We start from the raw sequence: 22377 nt of genomic DNA on the forward strand, positions 1-22377 counted from the left end.
TTTGAATAGGAAGTATTTTTTAAATGTTAAGAAATGATTACTTTGTTCAAGCAAATTTAAGAGCATCTCTTAAGAGCAAATTTGATTTTGAATCATAAACTTATGTTTTAAAAAGTCATTACATTTGAAATAAGTAAATGTATTTCTTACATTCCCAGAATATTTCCACTTCAGAAACAGTAAAAAATCTTCAAATATCTATATAGTGAATTATAAGACACTATTTGGACTGTGGGAATTGTTATGTATACCAAAAGAGTTGTAACATTTAAATAATTCATTTTTCTCTTGAATTATTTCTCATTCACATTATTTCTCTTAACACAATGAAAAGAAGCTGAGTTTAGTGTAGTCTTTTTTTAAACTGAGAGTGAATTGTTTTGTTGAAAGTGGAAGAATAGGCAGATGGGGTACAAACTGTGTGCTTTTTGTGTGTGTGTGTGCCCTTTTGAAAAATCACTCAAGTTCTGTCCAGTCTTCTGTTTGAAAAAGAAATTTGGCTGATAGAAGAAGAGCTGGGGACATTGGCAGGAGAGGATGGAGAGAAGTGGTGAGGGGGATCAGAATGTCTAGTTCCTCTGCTTAATAAGGAATGTGTCTTCGGGCAAGTCACTTAATTTATCCAAGCCTTAGTTTTTTCATGTATAAAAATGAAGACATGAAAGCTTATCCTACCTTCCTCAGAATTCAGTAGAGCAAACAAAATGAAGTATGTGAGAGCACCTTCTAAGCTGAGGTGCTTTATACAATGTAGCACTTTATAAATTTAGTGTCCTTGCTTTCAACTAACCATGTTAAATTTGAACTATTTATTGAGTTTCATTCCAGAGTTAGATGGGTATTAAAGAAATACTATGAGAAATATAGTCTCAAAATAGGGAAGAGAAAAAAAAATAGGGAAGAGAAATAACACAAAAGGTTCAGGAAGCTCATTCCTTGTGTAATTCAAGGAAGAGTCTCTACAAAGGATCTTTGTATTATTAGATCAGTAGAAGATAGTGAATGAGTTTTCAGCTACTGGTGTGCATTAGTTTTCAGTTAAGGCTGCCAGCTGACTTTGCCCTGAGTTGTAGGCAGACTGCTGGAACTTGAGAATAATGAACAATTATACAGAAGTATTTGAATCTTAAGGCATGTAAAATATAGTAACCCTTTTCAAGATGTTTTAATTTTCCACTAATGTTAAATAATTTCAGGAGGGTTCTGATAATGATGATGATGAAGGCGAGGAGGAAGAGGAAGAGAATACTGATTACCTTACAGATTCCAATAAAGAGAACGAAACTGATGAAGAAAATACTGTATGTATGGCTGAAAACTGAGTTTTGAAATCATGCAACATTCTCATTATTATTTTAGTTTTAGTCACTGAAGGTGTGTTTCTTGTGATTATTGAAAGATACTCCTTTGGAAATTCATTTTCAGTTTGTTTTCCTAAGTACTTTACTATATTAATAAGTTTTTTTTTTAGCATAATCATATTACATACTTTGCTTATTCATTCATTGAGTTATGTTGAACCAAGTTATCAGTACAAAAGACTCTGTTTTCCAAAACTTTATAGTTAAGATTTGTCTGGTTTCTTGTTTTGTTTTAATAAGGAGGTAATGATTAAGGGAGGTGGACTTAAGCATGTACCTTGTGTGGAAGATGAGGACTTCATTCAAGCTCTGGATAAAATGATGCTGGAAAATCTTCAGGTACAAATCGGTTACTCTACTCCCTAAGTGTCTTCTCATTATAGAATACTGCAGCATGTTCAGTTCTGGAGACAGGGGTCTCCGCATGTAAACATTTGCCTCTGCAGCAGCTTTTTCCTCATTTATACAGCTTGTAGCTGCCAGTACTTCTTGTATCCCACATCCCCATTTGCACATTTCTTTGAGATACACTGCAGGAAAATAAATAGTAGTAGTAAATATAAGACTTAGAACAGAGTAATTTCACTATACCAGTCTCTGCCTTTTCTCTCTGAAGTCCTATCTGTTTCTAAGACCTTTTTACTTCTAGTTTGTTTAGGATTCAAATTTTGCCAAAGATAAATATTTGGAGAAATTTAATATGCCAAATTCTTAAGTTTGATTTAAAATTTGAACAACTTATTGTAAATATTTAGAGGAATATTGGTCATTCATTTGATGTTTAAAGAAATGTTGTTTAATATATTCTTGACAATACCCTGGATTTTATAAAAAGCTCCATCTTTGCAGTAATTTAGGTTAATTATATTTTTCATTAGTTAGAGGTCATATACCTTGGACTCTTTACTACCACCTTGTATATGGCTGTTGTTAAACCCATTAGTGATTCAAGGAAAGAGCTTTTTTTGGGGAAAGGGAATGAGGGCCCTATGCTGCAGGCTCATTGGAAAATAGGGAGGAAGTAAAAATACTAGATACAGAGACAAAGGACTTTTGAGGAGTTTTACTAGAAAGGGAGGAGAAAGGGGGAGTTAACGAGGTAAAAGAGGAGGGCTATTTTTAGGATGGAAGATATCATAGTCTCTTTTTGAGCTGATGGAGTAGTTCTTTAGGAAAGAAATACTGGATTTTACTTTCATGGATGCTACAGGGCCAGTAGCTATGATAAGGTACAAATTCATGTTTTAGGTATATTAGGCCAATTTGCTGCTTCCTACTTATTTTAAAGTTTCTTCATATATAGAAATATCATGGAAGTCTTAAATTCATGTTACTTAGCATAAGTTATCAAATAAGACATAATCGTACTCCCTTTGGAGAGACAGATAAGCAGTTTATTCCCTTTGTAGGCTATATATATAGCCTACAAAATAACACAGGGTTCATAGCTGTACTATAGCAACAGATCCTATAAGCTAGTGATGCTGAGTGATGCAGCCAGTCAGTGACCCAGGATTTTTTTGTTGATTGAAAAAAATTAGGTAAAATCATGCTGAAACTCACTGATAATCAAAGATAAGCAAATAAAGATGGGCCTTTTTTTCAGATCATCAGATATTAAGATAATAATACCCATTGTGGTTAATATGGATAAACATCTACATTTGGAATATGTAAATTGGCCCAGCCTTTTAAGAAAAATTTAGTATGCCTGTCAAATGGGCACGCTATTTGATCTAAAAATTTACCCTTACTAACTTTCTCTCAAATGCATGAAATTAAATATACTAAGATGTCATACTGTAATAGAAAAAAAAGTCTAGACTGTCAATAGAGGACCAACTATATAAGTGAGGCGAGCTATGTAATTAACCTGTATATACAACTAGAAAGACACCCATGACATAGAATCAAAAAGAAGAAAAACGTGTGTAATATAGAACAGTATACATAGTTGCAGCTTATATTTATATTAGTAGGTAATTTATGAATCAAGTGATCTAACCTGATCCTTTCAGATTTTTTTTTTTTTTTATCCTTTCAGATTTTAAGTAAAAAGTCTTTATAAATCTTATAAACCTTGGAGAACTTCTGGCAAATTCTAATAAATTGGAGCTTAGAAATAAAACTTTACACCTTTATTACCTTTTTATTTGATGTGAAGTCTTTTGAAAATAGGGAGCCTATATCAAAAGACCATTTAAATTGTAGTAAAGCAATTTCAAAACCTTCATGGCCTTTCAGGATTACCTGCTTAGCTTTGAAGAATCATGCTCAGCTCTTTCCTCATTTGTATTCCATCAGCAAATATAGAAAATACATGCAGTTCCTGAAATGCATGATGCTGTTTCATGCCTTTGCTCTTGCACCTGTTCTTCCCCTTCCTAAATTCCCTCCATATCCCCAAATTGCTCTGCTACCATCTACTTACTAGAAATCATATGAAGCCTTAAAGGCATTCTCAAGTCTCCCATTTTTATTCAGTCTTTTATGAAATCTCACATGTACCCACTCCCAACCAGACCTGTATAATCACTCCACCCCCACCCAGGTTATATATATAACTTGGGTAAATTGTGATTAATTTGTTTCTCTCTCTTACTTAAGTTATGAGCTGAGGGTAGAGACTATGTTTTTAGTATTAGTACCCCTAAGCGTAATGCACAGTAAGTCTTCAATAAAGGTTTGGTTAAATAATTGGTTGATAAATCCAGTGTAAATGTTAAAAACTTAATATTAACAAAGCAAACAAATCTGAACATTAATAGATTTCATTCATTCTTAAATATTAATTGAGCACCTGTGGTATGTAAAACACTGCTAAGAATACCCCGGGAAGGGTGTCCAGTGCTGAACCCCACTAGCCTAGTGGAAGATTCTCACAGATGAGCAGACACTTATGACACAGGATAATTATGAAGGAAGATGTGTGGTATAGGTATGCATTTCAGGAGCAAGTGAAGTTAGGAGAACCGACAGCATTGTGTTTGGGCTTGGGAGAGGCTGCAGAGATATAAACAGGAGCCAGTCACATAGGCCTGCCAAGTCATATGTAAAGAGTTGGGAGCGGGGTGGGGTGGGGGACTCCGTTACAGCTACCTTTCAGAAAGATTACTTTGGCTCTAATGATTAGTGTGTTTTAAGAAATATGGCACTGAATGAATTGTTTGCAATTTGTATTTACATATACTGATGTGTACTTTAGAGTATATTTATATTTTTTCATTTCTGTCTTTAAGCAACGAAGTGGTGAATCTGTCAAAGTGCACCAACTTGATGTTGCTATTCCCTTGCATCTCAAAAGCCAGCTGAGGAAAGGGCCCCCACTTGGTGGTGGGGAGGGAGAAACAGAGTCTGCAGACACGATGCCGTTTGTCATGTTAACTAGAAAAGGCAATAAACAACAGGTAAGAGACTGTCCTCTCTACATTCACAATTGATTGTTCGCAGGTTTAAGTAGTAACTGTTTTGTAGGTTCTAAGTTTATCATTTGCCTATAAGTGGAAAGAGTTAGAAATATTTAAAGTATTCAGTGGTAGAAATAATTTTATTTATTATATGTATGGAAGACACACCTGACTTCTGTTGAATGGATACTTTTTAAAGGAAAGGACATTTAAATTTTAAATTCTTATATATTAGAATATATAAATAATTTGACTTTCAGGAGGAAGGTTTCATAAGTAAGCTCAGGGTAGAAATAGAAAAGGAAAGGAAGATGATGACAGATACAGCTCAAGAAAATCTTCATTTGTTAAGATTTCTCTTGAAAATCGTTTTTTGGGGGCACCTGGGTGGCTCAGTTAGTTAAATGTCTGCCTTTGGCTCAAGTTGTAATCCCAGGGTGCTGGGATTGAGCCCCATGTCAGGTTCCCTACTCAGCAGGGAGCCTGCTTCTTCCTCTCCCTCTGCCCTCCTGACCCTACTTGTGCTCGTTTTCTCTCTCAAATAAATACCATATTAAAAAAAAAAGAAAGACAAAGAAAATCATTGTTTTTTGACCTTTGATCCTTTTCCATTCTCCTTATACTGCTTCCCCTATCTTTCCTTATCTTATAGACGCTCCTCAAAATCATTTCCCTGACTGCTAAGTTGTTACTTTAGGGATTTATATACTCATTCATCAAATATTTATTGATTATTGAGCATCTACTACTGCCAAAAATACCAGCTGCTGAGGCTATGGGCATAGATAAGATAAAGTCCTGTCCTTGTGTATCCTTGTGTATCATCCTGCCAAGGGTGATAGACAAATGTCTATTTGCAGAATGCAACGTGCTATGAAGAAAAAAAAAAGCCCAATTCTCAGACACAGCTCTGGGATATATCCCCCATCACCAGTTCTATAAAAGTTTTCCCACATTAACATTATGCCTTCTAGCATTGATGGGATCTTGTGATAATCGGCAACATTTTTTTATTCAGCTTTTAGTGGTATGTAAAATAATGGAGCATCTTAAAATTAAGGGAATGTTAGATTCTATGAAATATGGTGGCTACCACAACTTAGAGACAAGCTGTATTCTTTCAGTTAGTCCTGTAACAGGTAATTTGATGTTCACTGTATGCACCAGGCACTGTCCCAGGTGCAGAATGTACAGCAGTTACCAGAGTCCCTCCTCTGGAGGTGGTGAGGGGAGACTTTTCATTCCAGTGCTGAGAGGCAGACAGTGAAGAAATACATAATGTCGGGCAGCCCGGGTGGCTCAGCGGTTTAGCGCCGCCTTCAACCCAGGGTGTGATCCTAGAGACCTAGGATCGAGTCCCACATCAGGCTCCCTGCATGGAGTGGAACCTGCTTCTCCGTCTGCCTGTGTCTCTGCCTCTCTCTCTCTGTCTCTCAGGAATAAATAAATAAAATCTTAAAAAAAAAAAAAAGAAATACATAATGTCAGGAGACATGGGGAAAATGCTATGAAGGAAAATAAAGTAAAATAGAGGCTAGAGAGAGACTGGGGTGGGGAGAGAGGGGAGTCTGTGTGCTGAAGGTCTACAAGACCTCTAATAAGAGAACATCTGTGATGGAAAGGATAGTTGTTCCTCTCCACTAGTATAGCCACAAAGAGATGACGCCCAAATTAATTTTTATCTTTGCTTTTGTCAGGTAACCTCTCCTATACTCAGAGGTTCAGAGTTGTTCAGGATACCATTATTTTGCTGTATTGCAAGTAAATCTTGAGGTGCAAAACTGTACACCACTTAGAATCCTGACAAGGAGGGCCAGGGAAGGCTTCACATCACATTGTATGTCAGTAGTTAACTTTGGCTTAGTCTTGGTGCACTGCTGTGTCTTTCAGAAGCTGCCTTCATAATTCTTTTCCCGTCATGGCCCCTCCATCCCCGCTGCTGGGGTCATTGCTTTTTTAGGAGAGCTCTGTCCTCATCCACCCTCAGGCCAAGTTTGAGCTCTGGCATTTCCCCCGTACCCCCATCCTCTACTCAGCCCCTAGGAAAATAAGGGGGTGTTTTGACCAAGATCCCACACTTGGTCTTGAACCAAGATCTTTGCAAAACTGCTCTCCTCAGAGCACCTGAAACTGCTAGTTCATCACAGTTCCCAGGATTCTCAAAGCCCAGAGTTTGTTTTCTTTTTTAGGGATTATTTCGTTCTCTGAGCTTCACTTTTCTATTTCATCATTACATTTTAGGTCTGCTTCATTCTCTGTTTTCTTTAAAAGCTCTTAGCTCCTCCCCTGTGCCCCATACCAGATTTTTTTTTTTTTTAAGATTTTATTTATTTATTCATAAGAGACACAGAGAAGCAGAAACATAAGCTGAGGGAGAAGCAGGTTCCCTGTGAGGAGCCTGATGCGGGATTGTGACCTGAGTCAAAAGAGACTCTCAACCACTGAGCCACCCAGGTGTCCCCCCATACCAGATTTTCTGAGCACAAAAGAGAGTTTTTTTCCTTTGTGAAAGGCAGTACATGGCAACTTCAGTTAGATATGTCTGGTTCCCATTTCAGTTCTGCTGAATGTTTGTATCACTGGCAAACATCTTGTGAACCACTTTTCTTTATTTTTATTTATTTGAGAGACAGTATGAGCACAAAAGTTAAATCTGTTTTCTTCATTTGTCCTTCCCTTTCGTGAGGCACATGTGAAAATTCATTTTAACTTTGTCAAGTCATACCCAGTTTGACCTTTTTAGAACATGTAGGCATAAATTAAACCATAGCCTGCCCTGAGAAACTTCTGCACTTTGAAAGGTAAGTTCATTTCAGCAGTCTTAAATTCTAAATTGCATTGATCAAAGTAAAAATATGTGTTCATTTTTTAGAAGGAATATTTTTGGCGTATATATTCTGTATAACCCATATAACTTTATACAAAACGAGGAATGGAAATTCATATTTCTTAAAATATGAAAGTTTAATTTTTAAGGAAACATTTTCATTGAACTTTATTAAAAATATTAAACATGAAATGAGAGCTCAGAGTACTTGGTTATTAAGTACATTTTCAACTCATAAACTTTATTTGGAATTTTGGAAAGTGTTCAGTTTTAGGAACATTATTTGAAGAAACATCACTGGTATTTTGTGGTCTGAAAAAGAAAGTTATTTTGTTCAGATTTTTATTTCTTTATTTAACTTTTGGGTGTTGGCCCTTCTGGTGCAACAGTTTTTCTAGAAATGTGAAATGTTTTGCCTTATAGGAATCTTTAGTTCTTAGGTGAATGATCTCTTTGTGCACCAGATTTGTGCTCAGAAAGAACTTTCTTCTGTAGTTATTAGGAAAATAAAAATTTTTACTAAGGAAATGAGTAGTTGAAAAGAGGATAATGCTATTTATATTTTATTTTTCTAGATTTAAATATTTATGAACTAGAATAATGAATTTAAAAAATATTTTGATCATTAAAACAAGTTTTAATGTAATAGAACTATTATATCATGTTCTAATGAGCTTTTTTGATTGCTTTAAACAAATATACAGTATATTTATTATAGCTTAATATTCGTAAGCAACTCACTTTTTTGCAATAAATATTTATAAGGAATCATTTGTTTTATATATCTTTTAACTGGAGCAATTTATACCTGGGATTGTGAGTGTGCATGTGTGTGTATGTTTCAATTTCAACTACAGTTATGAAGTAGCTTTAAAATACAACCTAGGGCAGCCCCGGTGGCTCAGCAGTTTAGCACCGCCCTCAGTCCAGGGTGTGATCCTGGAGACCTGGGATTGAGTCCCACGTCGGGCTCCCTGCAGGGAGCCTGCCTCTCCCTCTGCCTGTGTCTCTGCCTCTCTCTCTGTGTGTCTCTATGAATAAATAAGTAAAATCTTAAAAAAAAAAAAAATACAACATAAATCAGATCCTGGGTGGCTCAGTGGTTTGGCGCCTGTCTTCGGCCCAGGGTGCTATCCTGGAGACCTGGGATCGAGTCCCACATAGGGCTCCTTGCATGGAGCCTGCTTCTCCCTCTGCCTGTGTCTCTGACTCACTCTCTCTCTCTCTCTCTCTGTCTGTCTCTATCTCTCATGAATAAATAAAATAAAATATTTAGAAAAAAAAATAAAACATAACCTAAAACACCTTCATTGGATGCCTGGATTTTTTTCCATTGTGAAGGGCAGTACATGGCAACTTCAGTTAGATACGTCTTGGTTCCCATTCCAATTTAGCTGCTGAATGTTTGTATCACTGGCAAACATCTTGTGAACCACTTTTCTTATCTTTATTTTTATTTATTTGAGAGACAGTATGAGCACATCTATGACTAGTTTTTCAAATTAGTAATTTCTATTTCTTTAACCTTTAAGCAATTCCACTTCTACGTATCTATACTATATACTTCCGCAAATATATAAAGATATTTATAGGAATGTTTACAGCAGCAGTGGGGATGGCCAGGAATATGGGTAGGTGGGGTAGGGGAAAGATACCTTTGGACTTTATGCATTTTGTATTACTTGAATAAATTATTAAAAAAAAGAATCACAGCTAAATTCTAAGTCATTTTCTGTCCCTAGTACCAAATAGATGCTTTATTTGAGATGATAAGGGTAAAGAGAGGTGAAAATTTGAGTTCCTCAAGGTAAGTTACAGATTCCAATATTAAAATGCTCTTACTTATTCAGCTAGCTGGTTTTCCTGAGAAACTTTACAAACTGGTTTTAAATGTATATACAAACACAGAAAAAGTGACATATTACTGTTTCACAAAATACTCAAGGCAAAGCAGCCCAATAAGAAAGGCAGACATAATTTCTTGATCACCATGAAATCACAAGCTGCAATTCTAAGATGTTTCTGTCACCACATTAACACAAAGAAAAGAGGGTGGGCCGTCCCCCCCCTTACTGGGTTCCTGATAATATTTGAACTGTCCTTCATAATTCAGAACTGATGAGATTAATAATTATGGTACTTATCACACTAATGAAACAGTATAACATTATAAAAGAAATTTCATAATGATTTGATCAAAAATGTGAAAAATATAGGTTTCTATTTATTTATAAGACTGATCTGATACAAGTTTTACAAAGGAAAATGTTCTCGAGTACTTAAAAAGGATTTAAAAGAGATAGTAATAGATACAGAGAGCACAGGACACAAATTTCCTGATGCCACCCTTACCAAGTGCCTTTACTGTAAAGCTGCCAAAACATTTTTTTAAAAAAGTTACAACTTGGGGATCCCTGGGTGGCGCAGCGGTTTGGTGCCTGCCTTTGGCCCAGGGCGCGATCCTGGAGACCCGGGATCAAATCCCACGTTGGGCTCCCGGTGCATGGAGCCTGCTTCTCCCTCTGCCTGTCTCTGGCTCTGTCTCTGCCTGTGTCTCTGGCTCTCTCTCTCCTTCTATCTCTCAAGAATAAATAAATAAATAAAATCTTTTAAATAAAAAAATAAAAAAAATAAAAAAGTTACAACTTTATAGCAAATTAGATGACAAAAAAATTGAAGCCATTCAAACTAGATTTTCTGGAGTAATAATTGTTATAAAGGTGATTTATTTATATATTTTTAAATATTTTATTTATTTACATGAGAGACAGAAAAAGAGAGGCAGAGACACAAGCAGAGAAAGAAGCAGACTCCATGCAGGGAGCCCGATGTGGGACTTGATTCCAAGACTCCAGGATCATGCCTTGGGCCAAAGCCAGTGAGCTACCCGGGCTGCCCTCGGTTGATTTGTTTTTACTGAATATGAACTTAATGCAGTTTGACAGTGTTTTTTTAAGAGCCCTAAAGAGTTGATAAATGACTCTTGAAACCTAACAGGTATTTTGTATTTCACTGAGACAGTACTCCGCATTGCCAGATTTCTTACTTATAGTAAAAATAAAATAATTGTGATAATAGTAACAGCTAAAACATATTGAATTACTAGTGTAAAAAAAAAAAGAATTACTACTATATTTCAGACATTGTTCTTTTATGTGTAATTCTATATTTAAAACTAATGTATATTAATTTATGTAGCTCTGTTTATTGATTTATACTGGTAGGTTAAATTTTATTTAGAATCTTTGTATTAGATATCTGGTAATCAGATTTCATAATTGTATTCTGTAACGGGAAGATTAGAAAATTGCTTTAAGTCATCATTCTAGAAATGATTCTTATAGTTGTGGTCTTTCTAGAATTTGACATCTCTGTCTCTACTGTCAATAATCTGGCCCACTCTGTTTGCAGTGTCTAATTCAGATTTTATCTACCAATAGTTTATGGCACCTGGATTTGAAAAAGCAGGTGCAACAGAATGCTTTCCTCATGAATAGTGCTGAAAATTAAAAATTTCATTTTGAATTAATGTGACCAATCAGTAATTCTCCTTAGGAAGAGTAAATTTATTACTTTTTATTTCTTTTATTTTTCTTTCACATAATTAGGTAACATGTAAAGAGTGGCAGAAAATTCATTTTGACTGAACTTTTCCACTAACTTACTTTTTGTGTGTCTTCCTGATTGTGAAAAATAAAAGTTTATTAGAGAGAATGATGGCCATTTTATTTGAACTTTGTTTCAGTAGTTTTTGTTAGTAAAAATAAGACACAGTTGGGGCAAGTGCCATCTGAGACAGACACATTCCTGATGCAGACTATATTACACAGGCCTCAAAACAATATACAGAAGTAGCGTTTCAGTTTCTACTTGGTGATTGTCAGTCGTATTCTGCTAAGAAAGTAATGTTTTTAATTGGTGATTTTTATTTTGCTGCAGTTTTAGTTTCAGCTGTTATAGTTAACTACTGAGGGTAGCTATTATTCTGAACTTTGTTATTTTGATGCATTATTAATAGGTAATATTTGTGGAGAACCTACTGTGTGCTAGTCACCGTACTGTACACTGTACATATGTCTCAGTCTCACAGCAACCCTAAAAGGTAGTGTTCATATCCTCATTTTATAGCTGAGAGAAAGTACACTCTTAAGTGCTTTGCTAAATTGTAGTAATAATTAGTAGGGCTGAGCTGTGAACCCCATCTGTCTGACCACAAAAATCCATGGTCTTCTTTACAGCAGTGCCTGGCAAGTGTACATTTCATGAAAGCCCTGATTGTAATGTGGAACTGAAAGGAAGTTTGAGGGAGGGGCAGGAAAACACAGAATTTATAATTGTGGGTGAAGGAAAAATGGACCATCATCAAACCATATACAGTAGAATTTAGAAATAACCCACAACTTGCAGTTTCTAAAGGAGATGTAGTTAAGAGGGTGTGGAGGATTTTTCTTTTCTTTAAAGATTTTTATTTACTTATTTGAGAGAGAGCACAGGGTGAGAGTGAGATGGAGAAGCAGACTCCTTACTGAGCAGGGATCCCCATGCGGGGCTTAATCCCAGGACCCCGGGATCAGACCTGAGTCAAAGGCAGATGCTTGACTGAGCCACCCAGGTGCCCCTAGGCGCTTTTTTAAAAAATTGGAATGTAGTTGACCTGAAGGAGTACTTTTTTTTTTTAATTTTTTAAAGAAGATTTTATTTGTCTATTCATGTGAGACACGGAGGCAGAGACATAGGCAGAGGAAGAAGCAGACCCCCTGCAGGGAGCCCGAGATCATGACCTGAGCCGAAGGTAGACGCTCAATAGCTGAGCCATCCAGGCATCCTGAGGAAGTACTTTTTAAAAGGTTATGTTCAGGGTCATAAGAACAAGGAAGGGTAATCCCACTGTTACAGAGAGATTTTGGGTGGGGGGGAACAACTTACTTTTGCTTTTATCAATAAGGAAGATTTCAATCTGGAAAGGTAAGTTTAAGATTGGGTAAAATTAGTGCCAAAAGGGATAATTTATCTACTTTAAATGAGTCCCAGTCTTTAGGCAAAAACAAGTTATATCCTCAAAGACTGAAATAACTTCTATGTGTTATTGTAGAGCAGTTGTCGTTAAACTTCGAAAGTCTTTCAGAATGAGACAGTAGTCAAAAGATTCATAATGGGCAGATAATTTCCTTGTTCAAAGAGCAAGGGAAAAGTACATTCTGGAGACAATACAATCCAGTAAACTTGATGTCAACTTTTAGCATAATTCTAGATTGAATTTTAAAAAATGATTTTAGTCATGAGGAAAATGAAGGTTAAAACCAAAATGAAAATACCACTCTTTACTCACTAGAATGGCTAAAATTATAAAGACTGGCCATACCAAGTGTTGACAAGGGTGTAGAGGAACTGGGACTCTCATTCACTAGTGAGTGTAAAGTGGTGCAACTACTTTGGAAAACAGTTTTGTAGTTTCTTAAAAAGTAAAATACACCACAGGGTGCTGGGCTGGCTCAGTAGAGCATGTGACTCTTGATTTCGGGGCCATGAGTTCAAGCCTCATTGTGAGTATAGAGTTTACTTTAAAAAAATAAAAAAAGTAAAATGCACCAGCCATTCCCAGCTTTTCATTACTAGCATTTTGCATTTAAGAGAATTGGAGACCTATGTCCACACAAACATAAGTTTAGTAACCCAAAAGAGAAACCCCAAGTGAGTAAATAAGCAAATTGTAATGCATTCATACAAGTATATTCTACAATAAAAACGAACAAACTGTTCATGCATACAGCAACATAGATGCATTTCAAAACCATTGTGGGAAGTAAAAGAAGCTGGACAAAATAATGTGTTGTATAATTGAATCTACATAAAATTTTAGGAAGTTCAAACTAATCAGTAGTGACAGAAATGAAGTAAGCAGTTGCTTGGGGGTAGGGCAGGGGAAGAGATGGGTTACAGAGGAACAGAGGAGCCTCTTGAAGCAATGGACATGCTCATTATCTTGATAGCAGTGAGGTTTTCTTGATTGTATGTGTATGTGTTTTTTTCTTTAAAAGATGGTTTTGAGCTCATAAATAGAAAGGGTAGTTGTAAGGAATCTGTACTTGACCAGTAAGAGCACATTAAGTCAGACTCATCTCATTGGGAAGAGTGAGTGAGGTCTGCTAGGCTGGTAGCCAAATGGACTACCTCAAATATATTTTTATTTTGATACAGGAAATAGTTATCTACTGTAATAAAAAATGAAATGCAGTTCGGTTTGTAGATGTTTCACACCCACACTTAAGATTTTTCACCTTAGTGTATCTGGCCTGGTGCATTTAATGTTCTGGGAATTACATTTTAAGAGGACTTACTAAAAAGTGCATCATATTAAAGAGACTACCAAAAGAGGACATTTGAGATAATGTGAAGAATCAGATTGTTCAGTCAGATTCAGATGAATCAGAGACTTACATAGTATTAAGCTTTACTAATCATTTCAAGGATGCAAGCATTCAAAATGGCATAGATCAATCAGAGAGAGGTCTGGGATCTTGACCACAGGTCTCTCTGTCCTTATGTTCTTAGATGATACTGTCCTTATTGACTTACAGGAAAGATATTATTTTTCTAAACTTGTTTAATTCTACTTAGCATTTTATTTGAAATCTTTTTTTCTTTGATTTTCTCAAGCCATTTGTCATTTCCTTGTTATTTTTTTCTCAGTTTAAGATCCTTAATGTACCCATGTCTTCCCAACTTGCTGCAAATCACTGGAACCAGCAACAGGCAGAACAAGAAGAGAGGATGAGAATGAAAAAACTCACACTAGATATCAATGAACGGCAAGAGCAAGAAGATTATCAAGGTATGCAATCATTTATAGGACAGAAGTGGAAAATTTGGATGTCTTTTGGGCTTTTTAAATATAGAATACCAGAGTCCTTACCCTCCCCCTCCTTTTCACAACACCTTTGTAAATATTGAGCCTAAGAAATTGTTTTTATATTCCATTGTTTTCATTTTTCCCACTTACAAAATAATAATGATATAATTTTCATCCTATTTTGCTAACTCCATAATTCAGTTAGATTCTGTGCTGTTACAGCTATGTTTGCAACTGAGATGATAATCATTTTTAATTGTCTCATGTTTCCAGTCATCTGTGAGCAAATTAATTCAATACATATTATTATCTCATTTTGTCTATTTGGGAATCTTGTCTCGAGGACCGCTTCTTCAAATTTGAGGGTGTACTCAGATTAAGATTCTAGTTTTGCGCAGATATACCCTACACTCTTCAATTAACTGTAACCTTATGTATAGAGTCCACTCATAAACCAGCCTCTTGACGTTTCTGTGGCGCCCAGATTTTAGAGCCATTAACATGGTTGTTTATATAGCACTGTACTGACAAACTGCTTTTTGTGCAAGAGACATTGTTAAGTAAATAAACATTAGGTTTTCTTTCTTTGAATCTCTCTTGTAGAGTCTCTTCTGGTTGATATCAACATTTTTAAAAATCAGTAACAGCCAATGGTGTAAGTGCTTACTATGGGCTGGACACTGTCTTACGTATTTTTTTACAAAGCACTTAACCCTCACCACAATTCCAGGAGATAAGTGCTTATTATTACCCCCATTTGGCATTTAGGGAAATGAACCGGAAGTCCTGTAGCTAATAAGTGGCAGATCTGGGATTTGAACCAATATTGTCTGGCTCCAGATGTGTTTGTAGCTATTGAACCAGACTGCTTCTCATACTGTTTTACTGCCTCACAAGACACTTATATAGTGGCCAAATTGACATTGGATATTAAATGCTTCCAGAGCATGTCTCCTCCCTTGATGTACTCTTTCAGAACTTCTTAATCATTGTAGTCTGTGTAATGGTGGTTTTTCTTTAATCGCTTACCTGACAGAACTAAAAGACTTCATCTCCTTAGGGGTTTATTTGCTTCACGGAGGGGAATGCATTTATGAGAGTTAACCACCTTTTCTGTTTTGCTCTTGCTTACAGAAATGCTGCAGTCTCTTGCCCAGCGCCCAGCTCCAGCAAACACCAATCGGGAGCGGCGCCCTCGTTACCAACATCCAAAGGGAGCACCTAATGCGGATCTAATCTTTAAGACTGGTGGGAGGTAGGACCATTTCTCTTTTTTTCTTTTCTTCCTTTAGCTACTTATTTTTCACGAGGTATGAATAAATTAGATAGTTCTGGATTATACTTACTGATAAAGGCCTAATTAGCAAAATAGAAAAGTCTTTGAGTTGTAAGTATTTGAGAAAAAGAAAAAATTTTAAAATAATTACAGTTTTTTAATTTCAGCCCCATTGATTTTGGCTTTCACTCTCTGAGTGGACTTCTTTGGATTCTTTACTTTTCTCTTTTGCATTCACAGAGATGACTAGTTAGAGATGACACTTTTGTGTTAGAACTTTTCAAGTCAGTGTTAATGTTTACCAAAACCCAAAACCTGTATTCTGCACTTTTAAGCCTGGAGGTTGAATTTGTTTTGACGTGTTTTGTTTGTTTGTTTTTAATTATAAAATGTCCTGCTGAGATCCATGCCAGTTCTACTTAAACTTGAGTTGCTTAAAGTGAAACAGTTAAAATTCCATAAGGAATTTCACATAGAAGATGTTTCCCTTTTTTGCAAAAAAAAAAAAAAAAAAAAGATTTTATTTATTTATTCATGAGAGACACAGAGAGGCAGGCAGAGACTTAGGCAGAGGGAGAAGCAGGCTCTCTGCGGGACTCGATCCCGGGACCCTGGGATCATACCCTGGGCCGAAAACAGACTCTCAACCACTGAGCCACTGGGGAGCCCCTAGAGGATGTTTTCTAATAAGACCTACTCATCATCTTTTAAGGGGGAATATTATTTAAAGTTTTTCTGGGGGATGCCTGGGTTGCTCAGTAGTTGAGTGTCTGCCTTTGGCTCAGGGAGTGATCCCAGGATCTGGGATTGAGTCCTGCATCGGGCTCCCTGCGAAGAGCCTGCTTCTCTCTCTCTTTCTCTCTCTCTCTCATGAATAAATAAATAAATATTAAAAAAAAATAATAAAGTTTTTCTGGGATTTGATCTAAAGGACCCGTACCATCAACTCAATTTTCTGTCTTGTGGTCAGGTTATAATCAAAGGTGACATTGGCTTTGCTGCTTTACTGATCTTCAAGATATTAGTGTTTAGGCTAAGGACGTAAAAGAGTCCCAAGGATGTCACTTGCTCTTGGGGGTGGGCAAAGTAGATGTGGAAGGAGTATGCTAAGGGTTGGGAGCAGAATAGTTCATTATTTGTGGACAACAGTGCCGAGAAAGTACAGGAGTCTCTGTCTTGTCCTCACTCTTTGCATGTTCTTTTTTTTTTTTTTCTTTTAAGATTTTATTTATTCATGAGAGACACAGAGAGAGAGAGAGAGGCAGAGACACAGGCAGAGGGAGAAGCCAGCTCCATGCAGGGAGCCCAATGTGGGACTCAATCCGGGACTCCAGGATCACACCCTGGGCTGAAGGCAGGCGCTAAACCACTGAGCCATCCAGGGATCCCCTGTTTATGTGTTCTTGATAACATTTTTCTTTGACCTATATGCTCAGACAACTAATCAAATTACAGGTTAGAACATTGATTTGTCATAGCAGTTAAGGGGTCTACTTTTTAACATCTAGTGAGTATAATGTTTTTAGAAATCCAAGTTAGAACTGAAGTACAAGTTCATCTATTTAGGCATAAGATATTAGGTCATTTTTAATTATTCACACTTCATTAAAGTCCTTTAATAAAACCTTTTATTGCTACTAAAACGTAGAATCTAGGTAGTTTTAACAGGCCATGAAAATTTTATTTTTCTCCTTTTACATTTCTTTACAGAGCATTAAATATGTATCAGTATTCTTGATAATACCCATTTCTCTTCTCATGATAGGTGAACAGAACTATTAGAATATTTTTATCTTGATATTTTCCATCAACTTCGCTTTTCCATGTTAGAGCTTCACATCTCTGAATGGGATTATTTCTATTAATATATAGTACATTTTCCTAATTTTTAAATTTTGGGTAGAATTAAGAATCAGTAACTATGACATTTGATGCCTAATTGATACTTGCAATATCATTTGCCCCCCTGAGCGTTCACTCCTACTGCACTTACCACGGGTTCAGTTCTGCACCATGCCAAATTAAAAAGTACAAAAAAGGACAAAGTATGCACAAGCTTCTAGTCCAATAGGAAAACTAAGTATAGGTATTTGAAAGAGCTAATTCTTTCAAGTCCAAGTCATATATTTATTTGAAAAAGTCATTGAAAATTTATTAAGTACTAGGCAACAAAATTTATTAAGCAACAGGGGAAAAAATATGGGAAAACAGATGTGTAAACTTATATGCTAATAGATGTGTGATAGATGAACACAAAGGTATGGCTTTCTTAGTTTGCTACCAGTTACTCAGTTTTTCAAAATTCTCTTTGTTAATTTCTTGTTTCTTCCCCTCCCTCCAGCCCTATTTAACCAAACTTGGAAGGATTGACCATATTTGCTCTTTATTCCTCACCTCTCACTGCTGTGGCTGACTGCAGTCTCCTGCCTGCCCCCAGCCGCCTCCCAGGGGTCCATTCTGTCTCTTTCAGGCTGCCTCACCAGCACTTAGCATGTGGACCCCTCCTTGACATACTCTCTTCTCTGGACTCATGTGGCTCTCCTGTCTTCTGGTCTTTCTCTTTCTCCTTGACTCCTCCTCCTGTCTCCTGACTCCTTTATGGGCTAGCCTCTGCCTGGAGATGCTGGTGTCCCTCAGGGCCGGTCCTAGCCCCTCCACTCCTACCCCTGCATACTCTCCGTGGGAGGTGTCCTTCCCTCCTGTGACCCAGTTACCTTCCCTTGCTCCAGCTTAGGTCACACATTTTCGTTTCTGACTGTATATCTACCTGTCTTCTAAACAACTACCTAGAAGGTATGTCACCTGCTCCCAGCCTCTGTCCTCCTAGCTTCTCTGGCTCAGCAAGTGGAGGCACTGCCAGGCCAGTTGTTCACACTAGAAAAGTTTGGACTGTTGTCTCCCTCGGTTCCCATATCTAGTTAATTAACAAATCTTGATTCTACTACTGAATGCCTCTCACACTTGCCTATTTATTCTACCTCCACTGCTAGAGGAGGTAGATCAAGCTAGATGAAGCTACCATCACCTCTTGTAGGATTGCTGCTAGCAGCGCCCTGACCTACTTCTCAGTCTCCAATATCAGCAGCCCCTTCCAATTCCTTCTCATTGCTGTACTCACAGGTTCTTTCTAAAATGTACATCTGTTGTCTGGGTAAATGAACTTTTCTGCTTAAAACCAGCGGCTCCTCATGGCTTATAGGATAAAGTCCAAACTCCTAAACTCGGTTACCATGGCCCTACATGAAGGGGGGGTGGTTGGTTGTATTTACCTTATTGGCCTTAACTCTTTCTCTCCCTCTGTTCCCAACCAAGCTGGCCTTTTAATCCTTCTGGTTAATGTTCTCTGTTTGGAACTTTCTCATGCTTTCCTTTGGGGATATCTCCTGCTCTTCTTTCAGATCTTACCTTGATATTCTTCAAATCTGATGTAGGTTGGTGCGTATATGCTGCCCTCATTCACTGTATATTTCTACAGATCTTATCCTGTGTGATCCATCACTTGCTACCATGTCTTTATCTAAACCTCATGAGACTGAAGATTGAGAGCAGAAATAAAGCCTTGTCTTGTTTTTTTATAATTCTTCTGTAGCTCTTGTGCCTAGCACATAGTAAGTGCGCAATTAATATTTGTGGAGTGGACAAAGAAACTTTTAAAAATCTGTATTTAGGGCATCCCTGAGTGGCTCAGCGGTTTAGTGCCTGCCTTTGGCCCAGGACATGATCCTGGAGTCCCGGGATCGAGTCCCACATCAGGCTGCCTGCATGCAGCCTGCTTCTACCTCTGCTTGTGTCTCTGACTCTCTCTCTGTGTGTGTGCCTCTCTCTCTCTCTCTGTGTCTCTCATGAATGAATAAATAAATAAATAAATAAATAAATAAATAAATAAATAAATATCTTTAAAAAAATCTCTATTTAGTCATCTAATAAACTTTTCCCCTAAGCTTTGCTCCCTCTTTCCTTATTTCCTGATTTTGTGCAAGTCCAATTCTTGAGCTATTATCTCTTCCTGTTTTACATTTTTTCTTAAAGCCATAACTCAATAAAAAATGCTAACTTGTCCATCATTCTTAAAAAATGGCTCTCTCTGAGGTATTATTATAATATTTTTAAAGCCAGTGCTCTTATAATACAGATGTGAGTGAACATGGTAGAGGAATAAGGAATCACAGAAACCTAAGTTTTTGACCCATTCAAACACTAAATGTTCTTTGCCTTTTTTTTTTTTTTTTTAAGATTTTATTTATTCATGAGATGCAGAGAGAGAGAGGCAGAGACACAGAGAGGGAGAAGCAGGCTCCCTGCAGGGAGCCCGATGTGGGACTAGATCCTGGGACCCCAGGATCACACCCTGGGCCTAAGGCAGGTGCCAAATCACTGAGCCACCCAGGGATCCCCAACCATTTTTTTAAACATAAGTTTTAAGTGAAGAAATGTCATTTGAAGGAACATAACTGGTGGGGTGAAGTCTCCTGGTGGTTTGGCACCTCTTTTTTATTCTATTTTTAACACTGGGCCAGACCGTAGAAAGATGTGTATCTGGAGCAGTGGTTCATCAGATCCCTTAGGGACAACGTGCTGTGAGGTGAATCCCTAAACAGGAGGAAGGAGAAAACTCGAATCAGGTCTGAGAAACTGTTTTCAACTTGACTCTTAACGTTGACTACTGTTTATTTTTTAAAATTAGTTATTAATATTGTCAATGTTGTATGGCAGATAAGGTGAAAATTCATTTGGACTTTGTTATTAAAGCAGATTTTGTTAGGTTCCTAGACGTTAGTTATAATGATGTAAAATTTTTCTAATCACAAGGAATTCTTAAAATAAGCTGTAAATTAAAGTTGCAGCCATTCTCACTGGGCAGTGATGCCCTAACAGCATAAGCATTTGCTTATAATGAGTTAAAATGGCAATAGGGTTCTAGTAAAATAGTTAACCAATGCAGAAAAGGTTGTTTTCTACTCTACCAGTGTTGAAAATACTGTGAAACTTCACAACTTTGGCAAGTGTTAGTGCTGATATGGTTTCTGTGCTAAAATTCATATGAATTAGACCAGTGCTCCTTAAACTTTAAAATTACATTATATGTGTATATATACTACACATATATTACACATATATTATATGTGTAAATATATATATATATATATTTTAGAGTACATGCCTGGGCTGAGGACAGTGGGAGGGCAGAGGGAGAATGAGTCCTAAGTGGTTCCACATCCAGCATGGAGCCCGATGTGAGGCTTAGTCTCATGGCCCTGAGATCCTGACCTGAGCCTTAATCAAGAGTTGGCCGCTCAATCAACTGAGCCACCCAGGTGCCCCTAAAATACTATATTTTAACCATAGTGACTCATACTAAACTGCTTCTTCTCATTCGTTTCTAACATCTCCCAGGTGATGTCAAAACTGCTGGAACACAGATCACACTCTGAGTATGGTGTTACACTATCAGAATTTTTTTGATCCATCTTGAAAAGATGTGCATTTTTTATTAGGTATTTTCTTTATGTCCCTGTATAAACCTAAATAAATGATATTTTTGTTGTAAATAGTGTCCCTTGTAGAATAGTGCTTAATCCAAAGTGTACATTTAAATTACTTTTTGAGCTCTTAAATTTTTAAATCTCTCAAAATGACTGTTTGCCTATAAAGCAGTCAAATGACATTCTAGCCTGTATTAAGGGATATATATATATATATATATTTTAAAGAATTTTATTTTATTTATGATAGTCACAGAGAGAGAGAGAGAGAGAGAGAGGCAGAGACACAGGCAGAGGGAGGAGAAGCAGGCTCCATGCACCGGGAGCCCGACATGGGATTCGATCCCGGGTCTCCAGGATCGCGCCCTGGGCCAAAGGAAGGCGCCAAACCGCTGCACCACCCAGGGATCCCAAGGGATATATTTGTCTTATGAAAGACTGGACATTTCTTTTCCTGTCATTTATTGTACTTATTTAAAATACTCTATCTTAGACCATTGGTCTTGACTTCAGGAAAAAGACTTTCTTTCTCTCAGGGGATGCTTGTATTATTGAACTTGTTCCGTTCAGTTCCAGTCCTGTTATAGATCTATCCAGCCAAAGATACTTTTCCATATTCGCATCTCATTCTTCGAAATCAGTTTCTCGCTTATGTAAGCTGCTTTTGTGAGTAGTGAACTGTTAGCTAGCACCGCCGGAAGGAAGTAGCACACATTGACTGACAGGCCATGGTGGGCAGGCGTCCACAGGTTTGCCTCCTCCTGAGCACTGTGAAGGAGGGTCTGTTCAGGGTCCCTCCCTCAGCTTCTGCTGCTTGGCCTGTCTTTGCATCTCTTGGCTCTGAAGTACTGTTGATCCTTGCAGCTCCATCATCACCTGGCATTCTCCCTATAAGTGTGTCTCTGTCCACATTTCCCCTCCTTAGGAGGACACAGGCTGGACCAGGGGCCTGGTCTACCTCAGTGTGGCCTTTTCTTAACTAATTGCATCTGCACTGACCCTTCCCAAGTTTGGTCGCATCCTGAGGTGCTGGCATTAGACTTCAGCCTGGGGACTTGGGGGGACACCAACCCTATACTCAGCTTTTTAGAAAGTAATTATAGCAGAGACTCCAGGGCCACCCACCTGCCGGCCATCAGAATTGCTCTTTCTGATGGCCCTCTGCTCCTATTG

The 22377-nt window shown here is 37.4% G+C and overlaps 1 protein-coding gene across 2 annotated transcripts in view; it reads left to right on the forward strand.

The window, feature by feature from the left end:
* Positions 1-22377, forward strand: part of UPF2 (UPF2 regulator of nonsense mediated mRNA decay) — a 101023-nt gene that overhangs the window by 77186 nt on the left and 1460 nt on the right. Inside the window, exons 17-21 of one of the 2 annotated variants that reach the window (XM_026016590.2) lie at positions 1197-1301; positions 1602-1700; positions 4601-4768; positions 14286-14427; positions 15580-15700. In XM_026016590.2, coding sequence (XP_025872375.1) covers positions 1197-1301; positions 1602-1700; positions 4601-4768; positions 14286-14427; positions 15580-15700 — 635 coding nt within the window. Of the gene's footprint in view, positions 1-1196; positions 1302-1601; positions 1701-4600; positions 4769-14285; positions 14428-15579; positions 15705-22377 lie in introns of those variants that run through there. The other variant, XM_072749525.1, reaches the window with a different exon arrangement.

Source organism: Vulpes vulpes, chromosome 2 (assembly GCF_048418805.1).
Source record: "Vulpes vulpes isolate BD-2025 chromosome 2, VulVul3, whole genome shotgun sequence".
Classification (NCBI taxonomy): Eukaryota; Metazoa; Chordata; class Mammalia; order Carnivora; family Canidae; genus Vulpes; species Vulpes vulpes.